Source organism: Nomascus leucogenys, chromosome 21 (assembly GCF_006542625.1).
Source record: "Nomascus leucogenys isolate Asia chromosome 21, Asia_NLE_v1, whole genome shotgun sequence".
In the NCBI taxonomy this organism is placed as follows: domain Eukaryota; kingdom Metazoa; phylum Chordata; class Mammalia; order Primates; family Hylobatidae; genus Nomascus; species Nomascus leucogenys.
The window spans coordinates 12856939-12878651 of NC_044401.1; the positions used below are offsets into that span (position 1 = coordinate 12856939).

Consider the following 21713-nt stretch of genomic DNA (forward strand, 5'->3'; position numbering starts at 1 on the left):
ACACACGTATATATGTGTGTATATACACATATATATGTGTGTATATATACGTATATATACATGTATATACGTATATATATACACATATACAGAAAAATCTATTGAAATAAAAAATAAAAAAACTTAAAAATGAAAAAAACCCCAAACACACACATACATACATTCATACATACATCTGTATACATATATATATATATAAAATATACATACACAATGGACTATTATTGAGCCTTGAAAAGAAACCCCTGTCATGTGGAACAACATGGATGAATTTGGAGGACATTAGATTAAGGGAAATAAGCCAGTCACAAAAAGGAAAAAGACTGCATGATTCCACTGATAGAGGTATCTAAAATAATCAAATTCATAGAAACAAATTCATAGAAAAGTGGTTGCCAAGGGCTGGGAGGAGGGAGAAATAATGGAGAGTTGCTGTTCAATGAGTATTAAGTTGATTATGTAAGACAATTAAGTTCTAGAGATCTGCTTTACAGCATTTTGCCTGTAGTTAACAATACTACATTTTGTACTTAAACATTTAAGAGAGTAGAGCTCATGTTAAGTGTTCTTACCACAATTTTTAAAAAATTAGAATAAAATACAGTCAATAGTTCCTAGGAAATTGACAGGCTAAGTCTTCTTGAACAAGTCACAAAAAGCCAAAGACAGAAGGAAGGCATTGATATATTTGACATCAAAATTTTAAACATGTGGCAAACGCCAACACAAATAAAATGGAGACAAGTTATACAGTGAGATAAAAATTTGTAACAAATATAAAAAATGTCAAGAATCCAAGGAAAATCTGTAACTCAATAATTAGATGAACAAACCTAATAGAAAAATGGGCAAAGAACACACACAGGTGGTCCATTTGGTTTACTGGCCATTTAAAAATACTAATAGTTGACAAGATGCAGTCATTACTAGTAAACGAGGGCATTCAAAATAAAACAATGAAATAGTAATCTATTTTCTAAGAAAATTTCAGAAATATGATATTAAGAATAAATATAGAGAAGCAATGATCTCACACTGTTAATGGAGAGCAAGGGACAGGGCTATCTTATTTTTTCAGCACTTACCTATACATTACCCAGTAATTTCCTGCTCAGTATCCACTCTAGAGGAACACTCTCATGTATACAAGGGGCATGATTATGAACAGTTTGATTTGTAAAAGCAAAATATTAAGGAAAACCTAAGTGCTTATTAATTGTGAAGTTCACGGACTAAGGAATGTCTAAATTGTGAAATATTATGTCATAGTTAATTTTTAAATGGAGTACTCTGCGTAGGCTTGTGTAGAAAAATATATTATTGGATTAATATGTTATTAATATAATAATTAGCTTAAAATATAATAGCTTAAGATTTTTAAGCTTAATGTATTGATAAGAATAAATTCTCAGGCTGGGTGTGGTGGCTCATGCCTGTAATCCCAGCACTGTGGGAGGCGGAGGTGGGCAGATCACCTGAGGCTGGGGTTTCGAGACCAGCCTGGCTAACATGGAGAAACCCTGACTCTACTAAAAATACGAAATTAATCAGGTGTGGTGGCACATGCCTGTAATCCCAGCTGCTCAGAATGCTGAGGCAGGAGAATTGCTTGAACCTGGGAGGCAGAGGTTGAGCTGAGCTGAGATCACACCATTGCACTCCAGCCTGGGCAACAAGAGTGAAACTCAAAAAAAAAAAAAAAAAACCATTCTCAATTCAATAATATATTTAAAATATTAAATATAACATTATTTAATATTAAATACATATTTAGTTATAAATGCTATTATCAATATCTTAATGTAATAATACATTAATATCAATCAAGTTGTTAATCTATACATGCAAATGTATGTGATATTCTATCACAGTAAAGAAATGAAACTCTGCAGCTACATGTACACATGTAAGCACAAACATATGTCAATACTTAAATTTCTGGAAGGATTTACACTAAACGGATATGGTAGTTTCCTCTTGTGGGAAAGCAGGGATTGGGTATGACATTAGTTTGTTTTCATGTTGCTGATAAAGACATACCCAAGATTGGGTAATTTATACAGGAAAAAGGGTTTAATGGACTTACAGTTTCACATGTCTTGGGAGGCCTCACAATCATGGCGGAAGACAAGGGGAGCAGGTCACATCTTATATGGATGGTGGCAGGCAAAAACAGAGAGAACTTGTGCAGGGGGACTCCTCTTTATAAAACCATGAGATCTCGAGAGACTTACTCACTATCATGAGAACAGCATGGGAAAGACTTGCCCCCATGATTCAATTACCTCCCACAGGGTCCCTCCCACAACACATGGAAATTTAAGATGAGATTTGGGTGGGGACACAGCCAAACCATATAATTCTGCCTCTGGCCCCTCTCAAATCTCATGTCCTCACATTTCAAAACCAATCATGCCTTCCCCACAGTCCCCTAAAGTCTTAACTCATTTTGGCTTTAACTCAAAAGTCCACAATCCAAAGTCTTATCCGAGACAAGGCAAGTCCCTTCTGCCTAAGAGCCTGTAAAATCAAAAGCAAGTTAGTTATTTCCTAGACACAATGGGGGTACAGGCACTGGGTAAATACAACCATTCCAAATGGGAGAAATTGGCCCAAACAAAGGGGCTACAAGCCCTATCCAAGTCTGAAATCCAGAAGAGCAGTCAAATCCTAAAGCTCCAAAATGATCTTCATGGCTCACATCCAGTGCACACTGATGTAAGAGGTAGGTTCCCATTGTCTTGGGAAGCTCCTCCCCTGCAGCTTTGCAGGGTAAAGCCTCCCTCCCAGCTGCCTTCATGGGTTGGTGTTGAATGTCTGCAGCTTTTCCAGGTGTGTAGTGCAAGCTGTCAGTGGATCTACCATTCTGGTATCTGGAGGACAGTGGCCCTCTTCTTACAGTTCCACTAGGCAGTGCCCCAGCAGGGACTCTGTGTGGGGGCCCCGACCCCACCTTTCCCTTCCGCACTGCTGTAGCAGAGGTTCTCCATGAGGGCCCCACTCCTGCAGCAAACTTCTGCTTGGGCATCCAGGCATTTCTATACATCTGAAATTTAGGTGGAGGTTCCCAAACCCCAATTCATGACTTCTGTGTACTCATAGGCTCCATACCAGGTGGAAGTTGCCAAGGCTTGGGGCTTGCACCCTCTGAAGCCATGTCCCAAGCTCTATGTTGTCCCCTTTCAGCCATGGCTGGAGCAGCTGGGACACAGGGCACCAAGTCCCTAGGCTGCACACAGCACGGGGACCCTGGGCCCAGCCCACAAAACCAATTTTTCCTCCTAGGCCTCTAGGCCTGTGATGGGAGGGTCTGTAGTGAAGACCTCTGACATGGCCTGGAGACATTTTTCCAGTTGTCTTGGGGATTAACATTTGGTTCCTTGTAACTTATGCAAATTTCTGCAGCTGGCTTTAATTTTTTCTCAGAAATGGGATTTTTTTTTTTTCTATCACACTGTCAGCCTGCAAATTTTCCAAACTTCTACCTTCTGCTTTCCTTGCAAAACTGAATGCAGGCGGGGTGCAGTGGCTCACGCCTGTAATCCTAGCATTCTGGGAGGCCAAGGGGGGCAGATTGCCTGAGCTCAGGAGTTAGAGACCAGCCTGGGCAACACAGTGAAACCCTTCCTCTACTAAAAGACAAAAAAATTAGCTCGGCATGGCAGCATGAGCCTGTAGTCTCAGCTACTCAGGAGGCTGAGGCAGGAGAATTGCTTGAACCTAGGAGGCAGAGGTTGCAGTGAGCCAAGATTGTACCACTGCAATCCAGCCTGGGTGACAGAGCAAGACTCAGTCTGAAAACAAAACAAAACAAAACAAAACAAAACAAAACAAAACAAAACTCAATGCATTTAACAGCACCCAAGTCACCTCTTGAATGCTTTGCTGCTTAGAAATTCCTTCCGCCAGATACCCTAAATCATATCTCTCAAGTTCAAAGTTCGACAAAGTTCTAGGGCAGAGGCAAAATGCCACCAGTCTCTTTGCTAAACATAAAAAGAGTCACCTTTGATCTGGTTCCCAACAAGTTCCTCATCTCCATCTGAGACTACCTTAGCCTGGATTTCATTGTCCATTTCATTATCAGCATTTTGATCGAAGCTATTCAACAAATCTCTAGGGAGTTCTAAACTTTCCCCATTTTCCTTTCTTCTTCTGAGCCCTCCAATCTGTTCCAACCTCTGCCTGTTACCCAGTTCCAAAGTCACTTCCACATTTTTGGGTATCTTTTTATCAGCACCCCACTCTACTGGTACCAATTTCTATATTAGTCCGTTTTTATACTGCTGATAAAAAAGTTACCTGAGACTGGGTAATTTATACAGGAAAAAGGGTTTAACAGACTTACAGTTCCACATGGCTGGGGAGGCCTCACAATCATGGTGGAAGGCAAGGAGGAGCAAGTCACATCTAACATGGATGGTGCAGGCAAAAAGAGAGAACTTGTTCAGGAGAACTCCTCTTTATAAAACCATTAGATCTTGTGAGACTTAGTCACTACCACAAGAACAGCACGGCAAAGTCTTGCCCCCATGATTCAGTTACCTCCCACCGGGTCCCCCCTACAACATGTGGAAATTCAAGATGAGATTCAGGTGTGGACACAGCCAAATCATATCAGGTATCATAGCCAAGAAAACTTCAGATGTAGGTATAATCATTGAAGTTTTAAAATGAGAATGAATTATTGTGTTATATCTATAATTTAAAAAATAATTAAACCAAATGGTATTTTTTACTTTTGGTTAAAGCCTGGTTGTATTTTTTATTGGTATATAATAATTGTACATGTTTTTGGAGTGCATGTGCTATTTTGATACCTGTATACAATGTACAATGAGTAAATCAGGGTAATTGGGATATCTATCACCTCAAACATTTATCTTTTCTTTGTGTTAGGAATATTACAATTCTAACTACTTTAAACAAAATATTATTCTGAACAATTGTATTTGATATCTTTTTCTAAACAGAAAAGAATTAGAAATGAGTCAGATGAATTCAAAAGTGGAGAATGAGAAAGGCCTGGTAGCTCAGCTTCAGAAGATGGTTAAAGAGCTTCAGGTAATCAATTATCAAATATGCCTGTATATTTATATTTAGATCCATGGGTGATGACTGGTGGTTCAATGACTAATTCTCTGCCAAGGTATTCATACCCTTAGCCAACCACAGGCAGAGGCAGAAAAGAACAGTGGTTAAGAAGGGAAATTGTGGCATTCCACAGATGGAGTTAAGCTTAAATTTCCTTATGAGAATAATAAAAGTGAACAGCTAATTCGTTGACTGTTTGCTGTGAACCAGGCATTGTGCTAAAATCCAAAACTTGTTTTTTCACTCATGAATCCTTCTGGCAACCATTGAGCTCATATTATTAAATGCAACAATATATTTAAGTAGTAAGCACAGTGCCTGACCCATGGTATGCATTCAGTGTTAGCAATTTAATTTTTATGATGGTTATTCTTTGTGATTAGAAGGCGATTGAAAATCAGTAGGTTCTATAGGTACTTGTGGCCTCAAAACATTATTTGATAATGGATAGCTATTTATAAGTTTTAGACCATGTGAGTTTTATAGCATATGACCATGTTATAAAGTAATTTTACACACAAATGCACACATACACATTTAAATGGATAATTTCCCTTTGGAGCTAAATAAATAGTAATATAAACATGACTCAAAATAATTTTGGAACCTCTTTCTGATATTTATCTTCTGAGATATTTTGAGCCAAATAAGAAAACCAGTCTTTATGTTTTGTAAACATTTTAGTTTCAGACATGCTATTAATCTCCAAGTGGTTATCATATTCATCGGGCTTCTCTTCAAATGACTCTTGACTTTATCCAAAATAAAATAAAAAAAATACAAACTTTTCTATATATCCAAAAGACAAATTTCCTTACCTTGATGACTCAAAAAGTTCTCTAAAGAATATTTCTGACAAAACATTTCAGAAATGTTTGGTTCAATGGTGGTATTATTTGGGATAAATATTTTCTTGGATGCCATGATAACCAGTTGGAAGAGGATCATGGTTACTTGAATGTGGAAATCATACTTTCTTTAAGCACCTTTTCTGTCATACCTCATCTATAGAACTGATAGACTACTTATTTGATATAATCTAGAAATTACTTTTTTCTAAGCCGCAGTAGTCTTATTTAATGGAAAGGAAAACATATTCTAAAACAGTTTCTATCTTGTTTTCTCCCCTATCCTAATCTATGCCTAATTACTTAAGGTGATGATAATAACATCAGTGGCTTCATTGTACTGTAATACAGTGATGTTCTCAGGATTTGTAGACCTATTTGACCTATACTAAAAGGGCTTGGGGCTCTGAGAGTTGTTATCACTTCTTTTTCCAATAATCCTGCCTCTGATGATACTGTATCTCTATTCACTTTAGTAGTCCACATTCCTTCACCAACTCTCGTTTGTTATTTCAAATCTCTTCCTTGAAATCTCCTGCACACTAGAAAACCAAGTAACCAAGTTTTTTAGAATTGTGTGTAAAATTAAATTGATGCTATTTCTTACAATTAAATTGCTTGAACTTGAAGATGTTCATTTTATTGATCAGATTTTTGCCCAAGTCCTAGATAGTTGAGACCAGATAAACGAATTTCAAATGAGGAAGATTTTTGTATATAAAATTTACCATTCCAATTTTTATAAATGCTCTTAAATACTTTTTTTGGTCATATGAAAGATATTTTCCTGTTTCTTTGGGAAGTGCTCTTTACTAAGCTTTCCCCTCCATGTATATAATTTAATGAGCTTGCCCATCATCAGGGGCTGAGCAATTTGGCAGAACTGCAAATTCTAATTCTGGTCTTGGTACTGAATTGGGGCAAATCACTTAACTTCTGTGTATTCTGTTTTCTTTAGTTATAAATTGGGAACCAAAAGTTTCATGTTAGCTTTGTGATTAAAAAAAATAGAGTAAAGCTCTTGCTACAAGTGCTTAGTAAAAGTCAAAATTATTTCTTGCTACAGACTCAAATAAAGGATTTGAAAGAGAAACTAGAAGCTGAAAGGACTACTCGAGCCAAGATGGAAAGGGAGAGAGCTGACCTCACCCAAGACCTGGCTGACTTGAATGAGAGGCTGGAGGAGGTAGGAGGAGCCAGTTTGGCTCAGCTGGAAATAACTAAGAAACAGGAAACCAAATTCCAGAAGCTGCGCCGAGACATGGAAGAGGCCACTCTGCACTTTGAGGCAACTTCTGCGTCTTTGAAGAAGAGACATGCAGACGGCCTGGCTGAGCTCGAGGGCCAGGTAGAAAATCTACAGCAGGTCAAGCAGAAACTGGAAAAAGACAAGAGTGACTTACAGCTGGAAGTAGATGACCTCCTGACCCGTGTTGAGCAGATGACAAGAGCTAAGGTAGATACTCCCATGCCATCCTCGTGGTCTTCTGAACATGGAAGTAGGGAGGGGAAGAAATGGGAGGGGAGGGAAAAGAAAAATAAGCCAGCTTAGTGACTCAGTATATTTTCTAATGAAGACTATAGTCCTTCAGACGGAATAGATCAGGCCTGACCTTAGTGGTCATTGTTAAGGTCACACAGCCATTACCTGAATGTGACCTGACAGTGGCTTCTGGTTTTAACAGAATTCAAATCCATGTTCCTTATGGATTTTTTTAGTGATTGCACAAGTAAGTGAGCTGGAAATCTGAGGCCACTATCTATGTCTGTCTTGAAGAACGACTTTTGTTATGAGTGCTCCTCCCCGATGGCCTTGATACTCTTAGAGCCTATCTGAATGAATGGTGTACACAAACAGCTTTGCTGAGAGGAGGGAACTTTTTCTCTCTCGTGTCCTCTGGCATCTTTTTAATCAGCCAGTACTATAAGAAAGGTTCATCACATGTTCTTTCTTTACTGAGCCCATTAGCCTATATGCTGCAAGCTGTCATGTCAAATGGTTACTATGAGATCATCGATATCAGCAGCCCTGTCTTTTGGTAGTTGAGAGGAGCTTTGCTTTAGATTAAGCAGAGCAAATGGCTAGTTGCTGCAACCTTCTCTCCTTGTGAGCAGATTTTATAAAGTCATCTGGGAAAGACATGGTCTGACAATAAAGCTTGATCTCCATGGACTATGGCCAAAAAAATATAGAATATCTTCAGTGATTTGGAGTGGTTTCTGAAATATTTAATATTAATTCCTTTTAAATACCATACTGAGTAGAAAGAAACAGTCTCTCTCTCTCTCTCTCTCTCTCTGTGTGTGTGTGTGTCTTAGTCCATTCCTGCTGCTGTAACAAAATACCACAGACTGGGTAATTTATAAATAATAGAAATTTATTTTTCACAGTTCTGAAGGCTGGAAAGTCCAAGATCAAGGTAGCAGCAGGTTTATTGTCTGGTGAGGTCTCTCTGCTTCTAAGATGGTGGCTCTTGCTGTATCCTCACATTGCAGAAGAGCAAAAAGGGGAAAGGGACAGATGCTCCCTTGTACCAGTCCCATTGATGAAGGCTCCTATCCTCATGACTTCATCACCTCCTAAAGGCCCCACCTAACACTATCACACTGGCGATTCTTTCACCATATGAATTTTAGGTGGACATATTCAGTCCATAGCATTCTACCTCTGGCCCCCCAAATTTATGTCCTGAAGGAAAAATTGCTTATGTGAACATAAGCAAAACACATTCATTCTACCTCAATAGGTTCCAAAGACTTAAGTCATTTCAGCATCAACTCAAAAGTCTAAAGTCTCATCTAAATCATATAGGAGTGAAACTCAAGGCATGATTCATCTTGAGGCAAATTCCTCCTCCAACTGTGAGCTTGTGAAATCAAACAAGTTATGTGTTTCCACAATAAAATAGTGGAACAGGCATAGCATAGACATTCCCATTCCAAAAAAAAAAAAGATAAATCAGAAGGAAAAAAGAGGTGACAAAAGGAAAAGCCCAACACAAAACAAAGCAAACAACATTACATCTTGAAAGTGGGGAATAATCTTTTTGACTCCATATCTGACCTTCTGGACATAGTGGGGTGGAGTTTGGGTCCCCAGGGCCCCACGTAGCACCACCCCCCTGGCAGGAGCTCTCAGGAATTGAAGTTGGGTGCTTGTGGCTCTCCCAGGGTAGTGTTGCATGCTGGTGGCTCTACAAGTCTGGGGTGTTGGGGGCAGCTCTGCCCTCACAGTACCACCACTGCCATAGTGGGGGCTCTCTGTGGTGGTCCTGCTTCCATGGCAATTATCTGCCTGAACCCCAAGGCTCTCCAAAATATCCTTTGAAATCTAGGTGGAGGAGCTATGCTTCCATATCTCCTGCAGAGTTAGCACTGTATGGATGCTGCTGTGGTTTACAGCATGTGCCTTCCTGAGTGGTGACCTGAGCTGAACCTGGGCCTGCCTGAGTGGCAGAGGAGCACTGAACTGGCATGTGGGGAGCAAAGACTTGAGGCAGCCCTGGGCAGCAAGCTCTGAGGTCTCACGGGAATCCTCTCTTGAAATCATGTTTCCATCAAGGCCCTGGCCTTCTGGGCCTTTGTGGGTGGGGCAGCCACAAAGGTCTCAGAAATGCCTTCAGGCTCATTCTTCCATTGTCCTGATGAATAGCACCTGTCTTCTTTCTATTCCTACTAATTTCCTTATCAAATGTTTGGTTGTCTACATCCTTACTGTTTTGTTTTTTTTTCTGAAAATACTTTTTTATTCTTCACAATCTGGCCAGGCTGAGAATTTTCTAAATCTTTCAGTTCTGCTTCTCTTTGATTATACATTTCATCTTTATTTCTCTCTCTTCATATTTGTTTTAAGCAATCCAGAGAAGCCATGGAGCCCTGAACACTTTCTTTAAGGATTTCTTCCACCAAGTATCCTAGTTTATCACTCTTAAGTTCTGCCTTCCACAACGGACTAGGGCATAGTTCCGCCAAGTTCTTTGGCATTTTGTAATAAGGATGGTCTGTCTTCCAGTTTCCAATAGGATATTCCCCATTTCCATTTAAGACCTCAGCAGAATTGCCTTTACTGTCCGTATTACTACCAGCATTGTAATCACAGCCATCCAACTATCTCTAAGAAGATTAATTCTCTCTCTACAGCTCTCCTCTTCTTGTGAGCCCTCATCAGAAGGATCCTTAATGTTCCATTCATGGGAATATACACTTTTTCTAGCAGTAGGTGTGTATCTCACTACCTCCTTACTCCTTTAATCCCTGCCATGTGTCTTTATTTCTCCTGAAGCTGGCACTTCCTCTGAACATCTCTGTCACTGGCACCTGGTTTCGTTTTATAACTCAGGTTCTAAGTCTCAACCACTTCTTTCCTCCCTATTTGCTTTTCAGTCAAGTATTGCAGCAGGTCAGTGTTTACCTTCTCATAGTTTTCCATTCCCATTCCCATGTAGGTCTCTCTACCTTTTAAGTAGATTACTGCAGTGGTTTCCTAAATTATCTTTTTTGCTTCTAATCTTCCTTTTTTCAAACCATCCTATATTTATATGCCCAAATTAATATTTGTAAAGTATTTAGAATATTTATAATGCACAGATTTATTGAATTATGTCCCTGCTTAAAAATGAACTCCAAACTTCTGCTTTCAAGGTACCTTGTAACCTTTGATCAGAGTCTACCAGTTTTGCCAGTTTTAGATCCCATTGCTTTGTTTCATGGACCTTCCATTTCAGCTTGCCTTTCAGCAAATATTCATTTTTACACCAATCTGCCTTTTCCAAACTAATTATTCTCTTTGGAATGCTCAAGTTCAACCTCCTGCATTAAAGACCTACCTGTTTTTGAGTTCCTGTAGCACTTTTGGGGTCCCTCTTTATACTTATGCATTATCTAGTCTTTTAACTTTGCTAACATTGAAAGCAGAGACTAGGTCTCATTTTTCATGTTTACTACAGTGCTTGGTAGAGTCTGTGCACTCAATTACTAGCATCAACTTTTACATATACTCTTGGAGCTCATAGATTCAGTGACTTGTCCAAGGTCACACAATTCTATGGAAGAGATGAACTTCAATTCCAAATCCTGTGTATGTCTGTTGGTGAGCATGTCCTGTTGCTGCTTTAAATATTTGTTGGCATGATAAATTGTTTCTGTTAACTCTCATAGGCATACACATTAGGCTAAACTGTTCCTTGAATTGTTTACTTTATCATTTTCTGAATTATAATGGCAAGAATGCCAATGCTCAGTGGTACAGTGGAGACTGAAGCATTTTCAAAAGCATATTATGCTGAAAGAGAGGCTCAGGGCAATTTAGAAGTTATAGGAAATTTCACAATTATCTTGATTATTTTGAATTCCCATTGGTCCCTGCATTTCTGGGAGGCAGCATTTTTATGCATCATTTTAAGAATCAGCTATAAGATAAATGTGCCTTATTCTATTAACCTTCTCATCCCTGGTATCAAAACATACCGCTTATCCTTATGCTTAAATTAAAAATTCTTTTGAGGGTACAACTCTTTTGCATACTATATCCCCGTATAGGCCACTTTTAGATAAACAATCTAATTGTCTTTTTGCAGATCTGTTTATGAAAATACTTTATACATGGAAACACTATACCAGTGGTTAGCAGTGCCCATGTGGATACCTACCATGTGAAGCTATGCCTAAGGGCAAGTGCCTTTTCTGTCTGTCCAAGTGGGCTGCCCACTCTACAGATACACACAGCCCAGCTGGCCTTCACCACATGGAGACCTCTCTTGAAAAACTGGGAAGTCTTTGGCTCTTTTTCTTACCATTTCCACGCACTGTTGACTAAGTTGTCTTGTAGAGATCTGTGCTTCTTCACCCTAAGCACACAGGTGCATAGCACAGCATATTCACGGCCCTAAACAGATGCCATTTCTCACACCTGGATATGTTCCTCTTGGCTCAGTTAACAGGTCATTTACTATTGGAGGCATAAGATAAAAATGGTTTTCATTATCATCCTATTTTTATCCATTTTCCTCTGGAACCCAGGATTCATGACAATTTGGGCCACCTAGGACATCAAGTCAATTAATCCTTAATGTTTCCTTTATCACCACTTCATACAACAGATGTTTAGAAATCTAATGTTTGACATTTTCTGTGTGTGTGTGCATCTGCACAGGCAGTTTCCGTTCGAATTCTAATTCTGACATTTAATAGCTGTGTGAATTTGGGCTAGTTATTTAGCCTCTCTGGTGCTTAGTTTTCTCATTTGTAGAAAGAGGCAATCTGAACTTTTGAGAGATATCATGAGGAAGAAAATGAGCATGCCAACTTTGACTGTCAAAGTCATTTTCAGAAGTGAGAGCAAACAAATTCAACATGTAATTAGAAACTGTGCAGACAACCTAAAAACTGTCACACTGATCACTACTGCAGCTTTCTTCTAGTTAGGAGTGGAGAGTGGGGACAATTGAGCATGTCTGGCATTTAACATTAATGCTGTAACCTATGTGAGGCTGATGGCATCGTTCGAGAAACTGGCCATTGAATCTCTGTTTAGTCTGTTTCTACCAAGCCTGGGTGTGCTGTAGGACATCTATGAACTGGAACTACATAACACCGCATTGGAGATATAAGAAGACATAATTCAGTAGTCTTTCAGAGAATAGCCATTAGTAAGTGAGGCAGCCAGGTGGGAGGGGGTCCCTGGAGAAACTCCAACCAGCCTGCCCGCTGGAGTGGAGCCTTGGAAAGTTCACACCATTTGCAGTGGGTTGGAGCCTGGCCCCTCCTCTTCCTGTGTGGAAACTGGGATTCAAGCTGCGGGCGGCCAGTGCTCAAGCAGGGCCTCTGGCCTTGTGAGAGTCCCTGTTTCCCCCTTTTCTTCCATTTCACCCAGTAAAACCCTGTCTTACTCACCATTCAAATTGTCTGTGAGCCTGAATTTTTGTGGCTGGGGACAAAGAACCCCATCTTTAGCTGAACTAAGGAAAAGTCCTGCAACATAGCATGAAGGAAGCAATCTTAAACAGAGCATAGGTTCCAGCTAGAGATGGCCTAGGTTTTGGCTGATACAGAAGTTTTCCAGAGGACTAAACCTGGCATCACCTTTGAAACATTCCTGGTCCTTTGGCCATTGCTCTATCATAACAATTAGGTTAACACTGAAAACTATCAGGCTCAGCATCAGCTTTCATCATCTCACCAGATCTCACTGTTTTCTCAAAATTTCATTGGTGTAATCTCTTCTTTGTCTCCCAGTTCTTCTATTTCCGTAGCATACTTTCTTTGTACAGACAAAGGCCTCATGGGTTTCTGTATTAATTGAGATTTAAAACATAGAGCTTAGAAGAGAGCTGGGTATGTAACAAGCACCCAATAAATTAACCGCTGCTGCTGTTATCATTAATAGTGTCATCATCATCATTGCCAACGATGGGACAGATGGAAGGCATTCAAAGATTGCCTATAATCCCAGCACTTTGGGAAGCTGAGGCGGGCGGATCACAAGGTCAGGAGTTTGAGACCAGCCTGACCAAAATGGTGAAACCCCATCTCTACTAAAAATACAAAAATTAGCTGGGCATGGTGGCGTGTGCGTATAATCCCACCTACTCAGGGGGCTGAGGCAGGAGAATCGCTTGAACCTGGGAAGTGGAGGTTACAGTGAGCCAAGACTGTGCCATTGCACTCCAGCCTGGTGACAGAGTGAGACTCTGTCTCAAAAAAAAAAAAAAAAAGATAATAAAAAGATAATTTATACATGATTTTCATTAAAACAGCTATGTAAAATCTATAGAACCATGGAAGCCCACCACCAATGTAATTTTACTGTTTCTGACCATATAAATAATAAGAATGCAAACTATAGTTAATTTGTATGTGAAGGGGATACTTCATCTTACATTTGGCAGCTCTTAGTCCTGTCTGAAGATCTTGGGTCTCAAAACCACTAGCATGAGTTCTCAGAGTGTGGCAAGAGTCTGGCAATTAGATTGGTTACTTTAATTGGGTAGAAGTGCAAAGGCCAATGTCATATCTTTTTTTCCAGGAATGAAAAGCCAATTCTGAGAAGTTGGGTTTGGGGATTGAAGTATTAACCCAACAGGGTCATCTTGAGATTGTAGCCATAGTGATCAGGAGGGTACAGTTGCTTTGGCAGCTCACATTTTGCTATTAGGCTGTTGCGGCTTAGATCCATCCACTTTGTTCTATCCTGCTTGGGCAGCCTTCTAGATTTCCTTCCTTCTCCTTCCCTCTCTTACCTCTCTTCCTTCCCCTTCCTCTGCCCCTCCACCCTTGCATATTGCTCTCCTTTGTGCCAGGCACTATTCTAGACAATAGGGGGTATATCTTTAAACTGGATCTCTACCCTCATGAAAGTTATATTCTAGTGAAAAAGACAGTTAAATATGTACTGTCAGAAAAGGATCATGTATCTCATTAGTGTTTGACATGTTTCCTTCTCCAGGAAAGTAAATAATTCTAGAAAGGATCCTAATACCCAGGAAGTTGGGTGTCTCCCGTGACACCTATACTCTGCAAAGTTTAGGCCTCTTGGAATCCAGACCCTAGAGTTAATTGTACTTGCTGAAATCAGAAGATGTGATCTCCCAGTGCTGGCTGAGCTCTTTACTACAGAAGAGAGCATGCAGATTCCCGGAGCCACTCCTGCCCTCTTCCTTTGTGCAGCTGATTAAAAGTATCCTCTCTGAGCCCTGACCAGCCCTTCTTTCTCAACTTATAGGCAAATGCTGAGAAACTCTGTAGTCTATATGAAGAGCGCTTGAATGAAGCAACTGCAAAGCTAGATAAGGTGACTCAGTTGGCAAATGACCTGGCAGCACAAAAGACAAAGCTGTGGAGTGAGAGTGGTAAGTAAGTATGCTGCTTGACTCATAGGCAATTCTCAATCCCAGCAGACTCATGAAGGCACAACTGAGATAATGAACTACCCACTGAGGCTGAGTGGGCATCTGAAGATCCTAGGGGAGGAATGCAGCCTCTGAGACAGCTTTGCCACACACATACCTCTTGTCTAGGAAGTGTTACCTCTGTGCCACTTGGGAACCCCTGCCTAGTTCCCTTCCAAGAAGTAGAAAAGTATAATAATATGCCATCAGCAGAAGCAACTCTCAAGATCAAAGGATGGGAGGGGCAATCCACAGTCTACTAGTCATGACATTTTTACAATTTCTACCTCATTGAATATTTAAAATTATTTTTTTAATTTTAAGTGTTTGGATAATGAATCTACATCTCTCTTTACACCTGGTAAAAGCAATGGTCTGTACAGCTGGCTACCTGAGCCTGCATGATTGGACCCCATTCTCTCTGACCTCTTTTCCTACTTGCCCCTTCTCTCAATCTGCATTGGCCACATCGACCTCTATGCTGTGCTTTGTACACCGCAGGCATACTCCCGCCCTAGAGTCTTGCCCTAGCTGTTTTCTCTGCCTAGAACACCTTATTAATTCTGGAAAGACGTGGGGATAAGGGTTAATCAAGTGGAGATCTGGGGAAAGTCAGGATAGGCCCTGCTGAGAAGGTGACATTTGAATACTGTCAAGTCATTTCCTCAAGAGCTTCTCTTTTCATACTATTTATGAAGTTCAAACTAACTACATATTTGACACAATAAATATGTTTGTCTCCATCTGTCAGAATATAAGCTGCATGAGGTCAAGGGTCTTTGTTCATTGATGTATGTCAATCATCTAGAACACTGCCTGGCATTTATTGATCCTCCATAAACATTTGATAAATAAATTAAAAGTAGAAAAATGTCCCATAGTTTATTCATTCCTATCAACCACTATGGATTTTTTTTTCTGTTTTTCCAATCTATTACATTGTAGCAATCTATTGGGGGTTTTTCTTTTTCAATTTATCATAAGCTTTTGTATTTTGCATACTCAGTCATTTATAATGACTGCTGCTAATTCATTGAGATTGACTAAACCTAACCTTGCCTGCAACTTGACTTGCCTCTCTGCTATGAACAGCATGTGGCTAGATTAAAATCAGTTTTAGTAATATATTCTGAGAGATAGAATTTTTGGGTCAATGAAAATAAACAATGTATTCTTGATGCTCAAGAGGCACACAGTTTTAAAAAGAGAATGAACACATTTGGGCTACATATAACACAGTTCCTCCAGTAGACACCTCTATTTCCAGATGCTAAATCTAGGGTCAGAGCTAAATTAAAATTAGTTGATAAAACTAAAAACCTGGAAATCTGGAAGAAGAAAGTGTTTTTGGTTCTATTAAGGACACTGAATAGGACTCTTCTTAAACTGCCCACAGGGTGTGTGACACGTGGCCTTGCTACCAAGCCCCTAGTTTGATCTGTGCTATTTAGGATTTAGTTGATACGTAGACCCCACAGTCCAGACACAAAGCTGGGGAATACCTGGATGTCTGGCCCTAAAGGAAGTTCTGTGTAAAATTTGTTTTGATAGGCATTGACTGTCTACCCCTAGTTATTGGCATTAATTTTCTACTCACTTTTTTGATGAGGAAATTAGTGGGTAGTGAGTAAAATAAAAGAGGGTCTGAGATAATAATTCTGCTTAGGCTGCAGGATTTTTTTCTTCCTTTTTTTAACTTTACCTTTTGGTTGGCTTTTGTGTAAATTAAATTCGAAGTACAAATTTATTCAAGCCTATCCTCCCCTCACTGGGTCCACGCTCCAGATTGTTTGTTTTTGTTTTTTGTTTTTTTGTTGTTTTTGTTGGTGGCTACCACCAAAATTTCTTTCTCATGCCCTGCCCTGTCAGCTTACCATACTCTGCTTTCGGAGGAAACCAATAGTAAATGTGATATATACTTGATATATTAGTCTCAACCAGCTAGTAGATTTATATTTCTTCAGAATCCTTTTAAATAAGATGTTTTTGGACCAGCATGGTGGCTCATGCCTGTAATCCCAGAATTTTGGGAGGCCGAGGTAGGCGGATCACTTGAGGCAAAGAGTTTGAGACCAGCTTGGCCAACATGGCACAACTCTGTCTCTACCAGAAAAATACAAAAATTAGCCAGGCGTGGTGATGGGAACCTGTAGTCCCAGCCATTTGGGAGGCTGAGGCAGGAGAATCACTTGAACCCGGGAGGCGGAGGTTGCAGCTAACCACTGTACTCCAGCCTGGGCAACAGAGTGAGACTCTGTCTCAAAAAACAAAACAAAACAACAACAACAACACGGGAGGCTGAGGCAGGAGAATCGCTTGAACCTGGGAGGTGGAGGTCGCAGTGAGCTGGGATCATACCATTACACTCCAGCCTGGGCAACAAGAGTAAAACTCTGTCCAAAAAAAAAAAAAAAAAAGCCACAAGATGTTTTCATCCAAATACTCTTAAAGTTTGGTTCAAATATCCCAAGTGATTCTGAAGAGCCTGTAGGGGGTCTATGAGATTGAAGCTATTTTAGTATAATAGTAAGATACTATTTGCAACATAAATTCTTTTGCCATTTGTATTGATGGTGCAAAAGCAACGATGATTAAAATTGCTACAGTCTGATCACAAGTCAAGGTAGTAGCACTAAAACATACTGGTAAAAATTGTATTCGCTAATATGTACTCACAGTTTTTTAAAAAGTCAGTTTCACTTAAGGATGTCCTTAAAGAAGCAGGAAAAATGAATTTTATTACATCTCAACTCTTTGAGTATATATCTTTTTACTATTCTGTGTGACAAAACAAGAAGTATGCATAAAGAACTCCTGTTTCATACTGGACTAAGATGTGTGATTAAGCTCTGAGCTGAGCTAGTAGTTTTTTCAGGGAGTATCACTTTTACTTGAAAGAATGACTAACAAACAAACTGGGCTTATTTAGACTTACATGTTTGGCAGATGATTTCTCAAATATGAACAAAGGAAACCTGTCACTTCAAGGAAAGCAACTGACAACATTTGTTGCCAATAACAAAATAGGAGCTTTTAGGTAAAAATTATATTTTAGAAAACATGTATATGCCATCATTAGGTTGATGGCTCTCAACTCTTGGACTTTTCTGATGAGCTCAGCAATGATGTTAACAAATATGATTTTTAAAATATTGTATGCAATGTGATTTATAAAAAGATATATGCATGTACATATAGGTGTGTATATATGTGTGTGTGTAAGTGTGTATATGTGTGTGTATATATATATATATATATATATATATATATATATATACACATATATACCTGTACGTGTGTGTGTGTATCTGACACTGTCTCCAGGAAAATAGTGTCAGAATTGAGTTAAATTGTAGGACCTCGGTAGGTTGAATCCACAAAGCAGAACTTACAGATATGGAAGGCCCGACTATAATTAATAGGATAAGTTAAGCAGGGACGATAGACTAGAGTATGATAGAATTTCTGCCTCTCATCGTCACATTTCCTACCATTTAGTGACTACTGCTAATATTTATTTAGCATTTCAGTCTATAAAATATATTCACACTAATTTAGTTTTCGTTAAGAATCTTATTGTTATCTTCATTTTACAAGTGAGGTAATAAAAGTTATAATTATCTAAAAATTATATAGACAGAAGTGTACAAAGCCACATATAATAAACAAGGGAGTATGGTATAGAAGAATGTGGTCTTCAAGAACTTCATTTGAATCTACCTTCACCAATTACGAATTGTGTATGTTTCTGTTTCAGTCATATTTAAGTTGCTCTGTTTCCTCCTCTGCAAAATGGTTAGTATAATACCTACATTATCAAGGAGTTATGAAAATTAAACTAGACAACATATGTTAAGTACCTAGAGCATAGAAGTTTCTCAATAAATAGTAACTAATATCATCTGTTATCGATTCATACTTATTACTAAAAATCAGTTCATTTTTAGGACTCTCTTCTGAGTCCTGAAAAGGATCATTGCCATGGTTTTGCTGAATAATAGGACTCTCAGACCCTTCCTAAATATCAAAAATATGTGGGTAGGAGTCGTTCTGGCTACCCTTAAAGTCAGTAAGTCAAGTGAAGGAGGCAATAGATAGGAAGACTGTAATTATGTACTTTTGTGAAATCTTTCTGTAGGCGAGTTCCTACGGAGGCTTGAAGAGAAGGAGGCTCTGATAAACCAACTTTCCAGGGAAAAGAGCAACTTCACTTGGCAGATTGAAGAACTGAGAGGGCAGCTGGAAAAGGAGACCAAAGTAATGTATCTATTATTTCTCACTAGTTTCTTGACTGTGTGTTTTTTTTTTTTTTAAATAGTGCTTGATGAATCAGCCCGAAGATGTTTTATAAAAGAAAAAGGGAAAATGCCCTAGAAGTTATGGGGGGAAAACCATGCCAGGAAGAACCCTGATGACTGAAGGATCTTCCTCGGTGATTCAAATTGCTTTGTTGCAGGTTTAGAGCAAGCAAAGTGTATGTTTCCATCTTGTATAAGTACTTGAACAGAAGGGCAGCAAGGCTCTTTCTGGATTTTGATTCTGAAACTGCTCATAAAAAAGTGAAATTCAATAAAAGCCTAGAATAGAATAAGTGGGACTGGGTTAGCTCAACATTACTTTTAAATTGTCAATAAATTATAGAAATTAGTCATTTCTTCCTATGAGTATATAATGTTGCTAGAAGGTGACTCCAGTGAAAGTGATTCTGGAAGATGAAAGCATAGTGACTAACATGAGATATGAATTCTCTGAACCCTGATATTTAAATGAATTCTTAGTTCATATTCAAGGCATCTTATTACTAAGACCCCAAAGTATCTTACTTGTACATGACCATACTATGAAGGCGTATACTCTGAAAACGCAGGTAGTTGAGTCCGTTTTAAAATATTGTACCATTTTATTCCCTTAACTCTCCATACTTTCTATATTATACACAGATTTAAAAATTTATCATTGTTCGTGCATCAGACATTGTACCAGATACTTCTGTCATGTTATCTCAATCTTCATATCAGTCAAATGAAGCAGATAGAATTGCATCCTTATATATGAAAAAACGAAGGCTCTGAGAAGAAAAATATCATGTCCAAGGTCATACACCTAGTGATATACTGTGAAGGAACTTAAACGCATAGTGAAATGAGTTATATTTTAGAAGATCTCTCTGGCTGCCTTCCCAGTGACTTCCAATTGGCCTACAAGCCCCCCTGATCTGGCTCCAGCCTCCTTCTGTGACCTACTTCCTACATCTGCTTCCCTCATTTACTCCCCCCCAGCTGCCCTGGCTTCCCTTCTGCCTCTTAAACCAGGCACCATCACTCCTGCCTTAGGACTTTTATAACTGCCCTTCCCGTTGCTTAAAGGCACTTCCCCAGGGTCTTAGGGGGATGATGAGAAGGAGCCAAACATTCTAGATCGTGCTTATCTGCTGTGTTTGTTTTACTGCTATTAGAAATTTTATTTATTAATGTATTTGCCTGTGTATTTTGTGTATCCCCTTATTTCTTTTGGGCTCTTTAGGGCAGGGATTTTGTCTTTGTCTTGTTTACTTCAATAATTAAATATATGCCAAGTAAATGCCACATAAAGGTTTTAAAAGTTTTTCCTTTAAAGAAAAATAAAATTAAACAAGAGGAGAGGTCACGATTTGAACCCAAGTTCATCTGATTCCAAAGCCTGCATCCTTTTCAGAGTCATTGTGTATTGTGGCTCCTCATTTACCACCCAAAGGGGTCTGGCTGAGGCTGCCATTAACTAAACCTTGTGCCCTCAGAGCTGTATGTTCCTGAAGATGTGCTTTTTTTCTAATTTGCATAAAGGACCCATGAGGACTCGTCAGGATCTAGTGTTCTTTCTAGATTATCTCGGGGGAATAATGCTGCTAGGTTAGCTGGATCACCATTTTAAATGATAAAAATGTTTATTAAACCCAGCAGGGCTATCCAATACATATAGAAGCCTCTACTACACTACAGGTAACTATTTAAATTTATATTAAAGTTAAATAAAATTAAGAATTCAGTTTTGATCACACATTGTACTAGGCATATTTTGAATGTTCAGTAGCCACATGTGTTTACCATATTGGACAGTGTACATAGAGAACATTTTCACCATTACAGAAAGTTCTATTGGGCAGTAGTACTATTTTGAAGTATTAGGAGCTGAGGTTTGTAGAGATTTCAGTGTGAAATAAAATATTTTATTTTCTTCATTAGTGGAATGAAAAGGCTAAATTTTAGTGGTTCTTTCTGGTTCAAACAAGCTCTAATATATTGCTAAGTATAAATCTTATTGCCTAAATGATAGTGAATGTTCTCTTTGCTATCCTTGCATTCTCCACTATTTCTAGAATTCCAGGCCTGTGTAAGTCCACAGAGCCAAGCTGGCATTTATCTAAATAGAATTCCCTTCCCTGTTTTAATGGCAGCAATTAGATACTATCTATCCTTCCTCTTGTCTCAAATTCTCTCCCTAGTGTTATCTTACTAGGTTCAGGTTCAGCTTGAATTTGTGGCAGGTTGTTATTAATCTTACCTAAAAAAAATTAGCTTACTTTCAAGACTTGTGTTGCTCATGGTGGTCATGCCCTTTTTGTTAATGTGTGTCCCCTGCAGTCCCAGAGTGCCCTGGCCCATGCCCTGCAGAAGGCTCAGCGTGACTGTGACCTTCTACGAGAGCAGTATGAGGAAGAACAAGAGGTCAAGGCTGAGCTGCACCGGACCTTATCCAAAGTCAATGCTGAAATGGTGCAATGGAGAATGAAGTATGAAAACAATGTCATCCAGAGAACAGAAGACTTGGAGGATGCCAAGTGAGTAGGGCAAGGCTATCCTTAACCTGGAGTTGGTCACATGGAGCAGTATGAGAATAATGACTCTGT

The 21713-nt window shown here is 39.2% G+C and overlaps 1 protein-coding gene across 2 annotated transcripts in view; it reads left to right on the top strand.

Moving 5' to 3' along the window:
- MYH15 (myosin heavy chain 15) overlaps positions 1-21713 on the top strand; it is a 156275-nt gene that overhangs the window by 94350 nt on the left and 40212 nt on the right. For both annotated transcript variants that reach the window (XM_030801687.1, XM_030801688.1), the window contains 5 exons: positions 4974-5064; positions 7009-7398; positions 14662-14788; positions 18966-19084; positions 21448-21644. In XM_030801687.1, the coding sequence (XP_030657547.1) occupies positions 4974-5064; positions 7009-7398; positions 14662-14788; positions 18966-19084; positions 21448-21644 (924 nt within the window). The remainder of the gene's footprint in view (positions 1-4973; positions 5065-7008; positions 7399-14661; positions 14789-18965; positions 19085-21447; positions 21645-21713) is intronic.